At 47.8% G+C, this 9,990-nt stretch overlaps 2 protein-coding genes across 2 annotated transcripts in view; one reads left to right on the top strand and one right to left on the bottom strand.

The window, feature by feature from the left end:
* Nucleotides 1-173: 173 nt before the first annotated feature.
* LOC102041497 (cytochrome P450 2C19-like) lies at nt 174-5,799 on the bottom strand. Its single transcript, XM_005416515.1, has 9 exons — nt 5,601-5,799; nt 5,110-5,272; nt 4,486-4,635; nt 4,023-4,183; nt 3,454-3,630; nt 2,811-2,952; nt 2,313-2,500; nt 1,023-1,164; nt 174-745 (listed from the first exon to the last, which is right to left on the bottom strand). The coding sequence occupies exons 1-9, from the start codon at nt 5,778-5,780 to the stop codon at nt 564-566; spliced, it is 1,485 nt and encodes a 494-aa protein (XP_005416572.1). The 5' UTR covers nt 5,781-5,799; the 3' UTR covers nt 174-563.
* Nucleotides 5,800-9,462: 3,663 nt separating this feature from the next.
* LOC102036741 (zona pellucida sperm-binding protein 4-like) overlaps nt 9,463-9,990 on the top strand; it is a 5,589-nt gene continuing 5,061 nt past the window's right edge. The window contains 3 exon segments of the mRNA XM_014309305.1: nt 9,463-9,547; nt 9,550-9,660; nt 9,960-9,990. The exon segment at nt 9,960-9,990 is cut by the window's right edge and continues 128 nt beyond it. Of these exon segments, the coding sequence (XP_014164780.1) occupies nt 9,463-9,547; nt 9,550-9,660; nt 9,960-9,990 (227 nt within the window).

Raw genomic sequence — 9,990 nt, forward strand, 5'->3', positions numbered from 1 at the left:
GAGCTCCTTGCAGACAGCAGCAGTGAGCACAGTGCGTGACAAAGGCAGGATCCTTGCCCAGGAGGGACAGCCCTTCCCACAGGGTGATGGCCACAGGCTCTGCAGACCTACTCTGCAGTGCAGCAGCTGATGTGGGCACTGCCCCAACCCAAATTAAATAACAGCTCAAATCGTCATAAACAGATTTTTATTTATTGGATCATGAATGTACACACATGCAGCACTATCCATCTGCATAGCCAGGACTTGGAGGGACACGTGCTGTGAGACCAGCCAGGGGAGCTGTGCTGGTGAGAAAAACCAACAGTGGCTGTTTGATGCAGCCACTGCCCTCAATGATCCTGTGACAGAGCATCCGTGCAAGAGGCTGCAATGTCACCCAGGGCCTCCTGCAGTGTGATGGAGTTCTGGGAGGCTTCAGAGGTCTCTGCTTTGTGCCTTGTGTTTGGACTGCCTTCCTGAAGGCCTGGGAAAGGTGGGCCAATGCTCCTGCTGTTCATTTTAGTAAAGAACATGTAAAGCAATAGCCAGTTTCAGGACACTGGAGAGTGGTTCAGTGCTTTTCAGCGGGGGACAGCACAGAGCTGGTAGGCAGGAGGTACATTGCCTGTCCCACTCAGAGTTGGGGTTATGTTGAGCTCCTGGGGGTTGACAACAGACTTCAAAGTAAAGTTCTGCAAGATGGTGGCTATGAGTAAGAATATCTCCATTCGTGCCAGGCCCTCTCCTGGGCATATTCGTTTTCCTGAAAGTGAAAGCAGCAAATAGAGCTCAATGGGAGTTTCTGAGTAGACCAGAGTTTGTGCTAAGCAGCTGTGTTGCACAGCTTTGTTTACTACACACAGCCATAGCAGTGAGAGAACTGTCAAAGTTACCAAGGACATTTTCAAGAGAAGAATTTGTTGGCAAAAGACCCCTGACAGTTTGGATGGGTGTGTGAAGGAAGAACAGCAGGGAAAGGCAGGGTGGTCACTAGAGGAGGAGGCTAACAGAGAGAGGAAAAGAACAAACCTGTGCCTTACCTGCTGAGAAGGGCATGAAGAATTCGCTCTTCTTAAAGCTGCCATTCTTATTCAAGAAATGTTCGGGATTGAACTCATGTGGGTTTGGAAACTCTTTACTGTCATGGAGGACAGAAGTGAGGACAGGGAAAATTGTGGTGCCCTGGAGTAACACAAGATGAGCAGAACATGAAAGGCTGGCAAATGAGGTCACTCAATCTGACTGCCTGCCAAGTTGAGACTGTGCTTCCCTGTATAACCCTGCATGTGCCTTTGGTTTCCCTTTGGGGACCCTTCTTTAGAGGAGGCAGATTTAGGGAGACCCTACTGAATGTCATAGCAGTTGTTGACTGCTCTTCCTGAATTCTCCCTGTCATCTCTAGAGCATTCATTCTGACCTTGCTGTGGTCATCAGGGGACACCCCACCTAATTTTTGACTTTCTTGGTGTTTCACAATAATGACTTTGTAGATGCACCATGTCCCTTCTTTCTGGCGAGTCCAAAATATCAAAAGCACACAAAGTTGTGGAAAAGAAGTTTCTGTGGAATTCCTCTGTCCTCACATATTTCTCCTGCCACAATCTTCTACCTTCCCACTTCCTGGCCAGCCATTGACAGGGGTTGGAGTATTCAGCAGCAATGACACAAGAGTTCTCTGCTGGTGGCTGAGCAGTTCTCTGGGTCCTGCCTGATGATTTTCACACAGAGAGCTGGAAATCACACCACCAGCAGCCCATGTACTGCTGTTTCCCAGCTGCCCACAGTCACCCAGAAGAGCAACAAGCACTGCTGCAGTGGGCCAGGCCAAGCCATGGGCTGCTCTGGCCCACCAGCCTGCCTCTGGCAGTGGCCAGCAGAGACTGCCTCAGGAAGTGTGCTAGAACAGAGCCAACAGGTTTGGCTTGTTCAATTCAATGCAAACATCACCTACAACTATTTGTGGCTCAGTCTTTCTGTGCTCAATAACCAGCAACTGACTTTGCTCCCAAGCATGCGCACAGGCTAGCCTGGATGGTGGCAAGCTGCTCTTCAACTTTGCTGACTTTTGTATGAAGAATCACTGCACTAGTTTGTGAACCTACTGTGCTTCTGCAAATATGTAAAGCTGCGGAGCAAGGGAACAAAAGTGTTGGTCAGAGCTGCTGTTTTAGTGTTGGCCCATGGAGCATCAAGAAGGGAGTGCAAGTCAGCTCCGGCTGCCTGAGGATAAAACCCTCACAAAGGACTGGGTGAAAACAAAATCACACCACAACATTAACTTGTGGCTTGTAAGTGACAGCCTAAGAACTGCTGAACTGGGGGGAGCTCACCTTAGGAATGACGTAGTCTCTGAAGCTGGTGTCTTTGGTCACGGTATGAGGGAGAGCCAGGGGGATAAGAGAGATGAAGCGCTGGATTTCATGGACCACAGCATCTGTGTAGGGCATCTGGGTCCGGTCAGCCACACAGGGTTTTCTTGATCGTCCTACTACCTGGTCAATCTCTTCTTGAATTTTCTCTGTCGTGAGAGGCACAAAATCATCAAATGGGTAAATAAAATGAAACCCATCTAAATAGGTTGCTGTAAACTACTAACAAATCTCAGATGGCAGGAGCATTAAGTTGGTTTTGATGTTGACTGGAACACAGCTAACACTGCTGCCCGTGCAAAGAAACTTCTATTGATTTGGCTAAATAAAGATGTGGACACAGTCAGGTCCCAGAGAGAGAGAGAGATATGAAAGGAAAATCTGGGAGGAGGATGTGGTGTTGGTCATGTGGCCAACCCAGGGGGAACAGCTAGAGAGGAAGAGGTGACAAACTGGTACCTTGTATCTTTGGATATTTGAGAAGAAGAAGAAGCCCATATCGTACAGTGGTGCTTGTTGTCTCAGTTCCAGCAGTGAACAAGTCGAAAGCACTTGTTATCAGGTTCTTCATGTGGAAACTGGAATTGGGACGATCTTTCTCCTAAGGAAAAGGCTTTGTTTTTCCTCTGGCTGACCTGAGAGAAGTGGCCCTTTCTCATATCATCTCAGACCTTTTCTCCTAGAGCTGTGGCATTTCTCTGCTAAGGGGCAGCAGCCATCTGGGACATTGCAATGCAGCCTTGAGCAGTAAACTCAATACCAACCACCTTTTAAGCTGTGCACTGAATGGCACTCTACTGCTTGACTGCTGTGTCTAATGCTCTCCAGTGAAAGAACTGCAAGACCAGACTGAAAAAGTCCCTGTGTTTTGGTGAAAGCAGAGGAAGCTCTCCCTCTCCAAACACCTGCACATAGTGGTGGCTGGTGAGCACGCAGACCCAGAGCTATAAGCTCTAACACAAGCAGTATCTGGGGTATTGTTGCTGTTTTCCCATTGCACAGCTGACTGGGAAGGGGTCATCCCCATGTCTGTGTTACTTATGAGAGGGAAGGACTCAGCATAGGTGTGTTTGGGGACAAGCTGGGGCCATCTTCTCCTTACCTCCTGCATTTTGCTGAGGAAACAGTCAATGAAATCCTGAGGGGAGTTGGGATCTAGGGAGGCTTGGTGCAGCTTCACCTCCTCTGCTACAAAGGCTTTTAGAGCATCAAATTCTCCAAATATATTGTTGTGTGGGCCAGGCAGGTAGTTCATGATATTTGAAAACATCTGGTAGAGCTGGAAGAAAAGAAACAGGAAGGCCCCTAGTATGACATGTGTCCCATCCTTTGATATTAACCAAATGCCCAGAAAAGCCACAACCCTGTCAACTGAGCCAAGCAGAAGGACTATGAGGCTGAGCAGTCTGGCAGGACTTGCTTAGTAGTAGTAGTAGGAAACTTAGAAGTGGAGAAGAAAGTTGTCCAGGGCTATTGGGAACTATTGCACTTAGCTGGCAAAGCTAATTCCAGCTTTGGTGAGGGAGTTTCTTGCTCTTGAATGAAATGCCTTCAGTACAGCAAAGCATTGATGGGCTCCTACTTAGAAGACTGAAATGGGACTTCATTGGGAAGGAGGCCTCCTGCTCCCCTGGGAGAATGTTGCCACTGTGAAATGCCTACTGAATGTACCTGTCCCCAGCGGGAGTTCATCATCTCAAAGATGTTGTTCATGTTGTCCATCAGAGCCAGGAACTTCTTGTCTTTATAATCATATCGTTTCCCAAAGACAATGGAGCATATGACATTGGAGACAGAACAGCTCAGCATGAAGGTTGGGTCAAAAGCTGCTCCTGTGATTTCAGAAAAGTTACAGACTATTAAAAAAAACCCACAAAATGTTGTATGTCTACTTTTGGCTACTGTGGGTAATCTGAACTCTGGTTGTTAGTGGAAATGTCAGATCAGTCTCTGAGTGACACAGAAGGGTCCTCCAAACAGAACAGAACATGATCACAAAATTATTTTGGCTTCATAATGAGGGGTAGCTGGTGCATGGACCAAATCCATAGGAACTTCATTCCTTGCTAAAAAAGTGAGCTCCCTTAATAGAGCCTACTTTTCAAACATAAAATATATTAAAAATGGATTGTACCCTTTGTTTTGTTGATCTCTTCCAGCAAGTACTCAGATTCCTCCTGTATCCTCTCTTCAATGCTCCTCTTCCCCATTCCAAAGTTCCGCAGAGTGGTGAGAGAAAACCGCCGGACTTGTAACCATAGCTCATTGTTGCTAAAAACAATTCCTGCAGAAGAAGAAAGAAGAGGAAAGACCTGTCTTGGGCATGTTGGCTGTGAGATGAACGGTGGCTCATGGTGACAGTGAATCCTGTCCCTGGAGAGCACTGACATGGCAGCATTGCAGCGTACTGGGGTTTGGAGGTTCTGTAGTCCAGCTGCCTGCTTTTGGCCTTCTCCACTACATGCCCAACATCCTTGTGAATAATTCATACTCACCCATACACAATTTCCCTTGCTGCAGCTGCTGGCTGCTGCCCCTTGCCATTTCCCTGCCCATCTTTGAAAGCAATCTGGCTCCCCTTCTCTGCCACCTCCCACCCTCTGAGTGGCAGTAGCCCTCTCTGGCTTCCCCTGTCCAGGTGGGTTGCACCCACCCCTTGTAGTTTTCCCTCACGCAAGGTACACTTCAGCTCTAATCTGCTGAACACATCCTCAGCCCTTCCCTTCTACTTCAGAAGGAGCTCAGTCAGCAAACATACCTAATCCATTGTTAGCCCTGTCTCCAATTGGCATGTGTCCCCTGGCAGCAAACTCATCTGCGCGATCGACCAAGGCTTCTTTCACCACATCGTATCCGTGCAGCACCACCACTGGGTCAGAGCCCAGGTGCACTGTGAACACGGGTCCATACTCTTCACTGAGCTGTAAAAATGCAAGAGAGAACATGGAGCAAATAAGAAGGGTGGGAAAGTCTCCTTGATGCTGCCTCCCACAGCAGGTGGTTAGCCTCACACATTGGTAACATCAAGATTTGGGTCTCTCATGATAAATGTGGTTGTGCAGATGGGTCCCATTTATCAGGCCCTGAACAACATGACAGCAGCAATGAGGGGAAGCAGCTGCAATTCCCACGGCTTTTCTCCTCCTCTGGAATTGCAAGTCATTGAGCCATAGCCACAGGCTGACCCCACACACAGGTCCCACAGATTTCTCACCCAAAGCAGAACGACAGAAGAAGAAGTGGCCTTACCTTCTGGAGGGTTTTGGCCAAGTTACTTGGTTTCACCTGCAGCAGGTTGCCTAGAATGGGAAGGGGAGCTGGTCCTGGAGGCATCTTCCCCTTCCCAGACCTTCCTTTCCATGCTGCAAAGGAGAGCAGGCAGGCAATGCAAACCAGGAGGACAACAGTGGCTCCTCCCAGGAGCTCCATTTTTGTCTGTGGCTCAGGAGGGAGTGACTCTGGCTGTCAGAGTCTGAGTTTATATCCTAAAGGTCTGTGTTAGCTCAAGAGCAGGTTTTGGGTCACATGGCTGAGTCAGTCAATATTTACTAGTCAATCATTTGTTAGATTGCCCTGTGTTATGAAACTAAGACTTTTATTGGTATTAATTATTCATTGAAGTCGCACCTTATCTCAAACAACTGCAGAAGCCAACAGAGATTAGGAAATCTGTAATGTGCTCACAAAACTTGTTTTCTTTTATCTAGACTAAATTGTTAAAGAAATAATGGTAAAGGCACAATGTCCTTCTGAGGCACTCACAGATATTCACTGTCATAAGAGCATCTTCCAAGTACTTCACTGGCATTTGGGTTTTCTGTTCTTCCGTTTTGATTGTGCAAGCCCTCAGTGGTGTGAGCCATCCTTCATTGTTCCTGAAATCTTCCTGATGTTATTAGTAAAATTCACACTGCATGTTATTTGCTAAAGGACAAGCTACTGTGTTTTCCTCAGCAATTGCACAGCAATAGCCCCAGTCTCTCTCCCTAGGGGTGTCTGGCCTCACAAGAGAGGAGAGTATAAAATGTCTATCTAGCAAGGCTAGAAAGGTCTCCAGACATAACAACAGACAAGAAAGGACTTGCTGGGTGAGGCTAAATGAAGATGTAAGAAAAGGGGACAAGACCTTGAGACTCTGACCTCTTCAAGGGCTCCTAGAGGAGAAAAAGAGAAAAGCACAGGGAAGAGAGAAACCCAGAACTTGAGAGAGTCTCTGGGAAATGGCATCCCAAGCTGGCACAGAGATGCATTTGTCCGAGGCTGTGTATAGGCCATTGCAACCTGGCAGCTTGTCCTTGCACTTACAAAGCAGCTCACCCAACCTACAGGTGGAAGCTGGCATGCACAGGTTCTTGTTTTCTTGATGTCTGACTCCACTATGAGGAACTAGTGCCCTGGAAGTTCCCTAGGTGCTCTGGGAGACAGCAGAGCATGTCAGCTGTGTTGCAAGGGCTTAAAAAAGAACTAGAGGCTTCCTGCCCAAGATTGCCCAGGGCCTGTGTACCAGCAGGGTCCCAAGAGTAGTGACAGGGGCTGGTAGAAACAACCCTCAGGGCTGTGCTCAGCTTGTTCAGTCTGACCTTAACCCTCTGTCTCTCCTGAACTGTGACACATTTGCAGGCAAAACTGATCAGAAGGTGTTGCAAGGATAGGGGACGTGGGACTTGGTGGGAATTAGCAAGAGGCCTGGGTGAACTGAGTGCTTCGTTGGGGCATGCTGTGTTTGCTGCACAGCAGTGTGTTGTGTTTCCCTTCCACTCAGAGGAGCTAGTGAAGATCTCCATCCCTTGCAAAAGTTTTTGTATCTTCCCTACAGAAGGGAGTTCTATGTCATCCTTGTTCTCTTGGATAGGTGCAATAATTTTCTAGTTGTTCATTGTAAATCTTATCTTACTTCTTAGAGAGCCATACTCAATGCTTTGGTGGAAAAACCAAATTGCCAACAACTTTTGGCTAATTGCTGATCTGCTGGCCAAATTCCTGCATCAGCTCAGATGCTGTCAGGGCAGTTCATGAAAGATCATGTAGGTTCATAGACTTTGATCTAATGAAAGGGAAGTTCATGGGAGTTTGCACTTCAACATGAGGTAGCTGCCAGCTAGCAGCGTTCATGACCTTACCACCTTGTCTACAAAGTTCCCTTTTGCCCATGGCACTCATTGATCAGACTAGTGGTCCACAGAGAGGTTTTCTTCACCTACCTTCATCCTCTGCATGTCCTTCCTGTCTGTGGTGGTCTTGGCTGCTTTCTAAACTGGTGCTTACAACTGGGTCACTGGAATGCATGAGAACGATCAAATGGGTGAGGAAAAGATTCTGAGGAAGAGAGACCTGCTTGTTTCATTTCAGCTAGGCTGCTTTCCACTTTCCATTTTCCATAACAACTTCTTTCAAACAAAGCATTTAATTTCCCTGAAGTTCAGGCTCATCTGAAGAGCCTTCCATCCCTACATGATCAAACACAGCTATTTGGTGTCTGTGTAGGAACTAAGAAAGGTCAGTTACCTGAAACCGTTCTCAGCACAGGTACTCCTTGGTGGATCTACAGCACTTCTGGGGTTCTTTCATCTAGAATTATTCTTCAAGTCCATGTAGACATTTTTTTTTATTATCAGAAGTAAAGTATTGATGGGTTAATGTATAATAAAAGTACTTCCCTATAGCTCCAAAGTACTTGACTGATTTTTACCCAGTTATCAGCAGGTAATGCAGCCGAAAGAAGCATTTGGCAGTCATTCAGTGATGATGTGATTTGGGCATGCACAGTGCTCAGCTTCTAAAGAGATGAAGCCTCCCTCCCTGCCAAAGTCCAAATGTTTTCCCTGGTGTCTCTCCACTGTTGCTGCCTAGTGCCCTGGCAGGCACTGTGGGGAACACAGGGTTCATGAGGGCTGCTCAAGCCTCAGCTACACAGGCAGCCTGTCAAGACCCATTGCCTCCGTCTCCTGTTGTGCACAGCTGCTGACAAGCTCTTACACTTTGTGGAGCAGCTATCCTGGTTGGTGCATGAAATTAGCAGAGGTAGGCACAGTGACCTTCTTGACTAGCTGGGATCATGGCATCTTGCACAGCTGTGCAGCAAAGATGGGCTGTGGGCTGAGGTGGAAGGGCGAAGGAAATGCCTCCCTCAGACTCAGCTGCTGCCCACCCACCATGCCTGCGATGAGGGCTGGCTGGGGCCAGGGTACTGATGCTGTATAGTGCTGTGCAGACATCCAGGAGCTGGAGGATCTGCTAAAGGGCAGAAGTGTAAAGACATTCACAGTTTCATGGTGTGAATGCAGAAACATGCATGGAAAGATAGACTATGAGACATTTGCTTGGTGTGGCTGCCTGATGTGTGGCTGGGGAGGAGACTTCTAAGACACCTTGCACTTACAGGCAGGCAATGGTTGCTGGCAGGCAGTTTTCTCTGGGATCACAGAAGCTCCCCTTGCCTGTGTTTCAAGCCCAGCTTGGGGGCCCACCTGCCACTTTCTGGGGGTAAGGATCCCAGAGAGCATCCTGCCACTTAGCAGCCAGGCCTGAACCAGTCCTGCAACTATCCCCACACAAACACAGCGCAAACAGGGCTGTAAGTCCACAGCCAAAAGTGTTTTTGGGGAATCACCGCTGTTTAGGTGTGCAAGGCCTTCTGAACTCCATGATTTCTCTCAGATTTTATGTGCAGGGCTCTTTCTGTGCTTTTGTGTCAGCACCCTGTGTCTGGCATTTGAACCCATATAATCTTTAAAAGAATAATAGAGCATTGTCACTGTTTCTTGCACTCATGCCATGTATTGAGCAATTACAGCAGCAATAGCGTGCATAGGGAAAAGTAACCAGATTTCCTACATGTCCCAGCTGTGGGAAGAACACAGGGTAGGAAAGAAGCTTTGAAGACACTCCTGGCGCTCTACATTACGAATACAGACCCATCTCTTGACATTAGTTTGACTCTTGCCCTTTGGTTTTCTTCAGAGAGCGCCAACAGACTCTGCTGAGTTCAGGTGAGGGCAATGGAAGGTGTTAAACTGCTGGGCTGGGTCCACCTGGGCACTTCAGGGATTTCTGGTCCCAGCTGGCTTCACAATTTAAAAGGACTAGGCTCAGAGCCTAGCAAGAGAGCAGGATGGGTGTTGTAGGGTGGTCTTGGGCTGCATAAGGAGCTATGCTCTTCTGGGTGTTTCTTGGCCCCCTGGCTTTGGTTCTGGGGCTCCTATCAGTGTTTTTTCTGATCCTACCATGCTGACCTGTGGCCAAAAAAGCTTACAGCTCACCTTGCCACAAGGCTGGGAAGGGAATGCTTCATTTGTGCTGACTATATGGGGTGAGGCAATATCAAGAGGCATTTTTAGCCATATCTTTGCCCAAATGCAGAGGTGCATGGAAGGAGAGGAAAGGAACAGGTTTTGAGGTGCAATGCTGTTGAACTTCACTGAAGTTCTGTGCATCTTGCATAATCTGGGGCCTTTTTATATGACACAGCAGTCAAGCACTTGGTGGAGTGCTGTGCCTGGATCTAGATGTCTTGGCTGTTGGATTCTCTCACTGCTGTCCCAGACCCTAATATGGTCTAGGTCCCTGTTTCCTACAGAGAAGTAGGATTGTAGTGGGTCTAATCTGCAGTGTGGGACTCTGAAGCCCCTGCTATTGTGTC

This window comes from Geospiza fortis, unplaced genomic scaffold (genome assembly GCF_000277835.1).
Source record: "Geospiza fortis unplaced genomic scaffold, GeoFor_1.0 scaffold130, whole genome shotgun sequence".
Classification (NCBI taxonomy): Eukaryota; Metazoa; Chordata; class Aves; order Passeriformes; family Thraupidae; genus Geospiza; species Geospiza fortis.

What these genes read in the sequence shown, in the direction of transcription:
- LOC102041497 (XM_005416515.1), bottom strand. Translation starts at nt 5,780, where the DNA reads ATGGAGCTCCTGGGAGGAGCCACTGTTGTCCTCCTGGTTTGCATTGCC. An exon ending in CAAATATCCAAAGATACAAG is followed by an intron (nt 2,501 to 2,810) that starts GTACCAGTTTGT and finishes CTCTCACGACAG; the next exon opens with AGAAAATTCAAGAAGAGATT. An exon ending in GAGACTACGTCATTCCTAAG is followed by an intron (nt 1,165 to 2,312) that starts GTGAGCTCCCCC and finishes GTGTTACTCCAG; the next exon opens with GGCACCACAATTTTCCCTGT.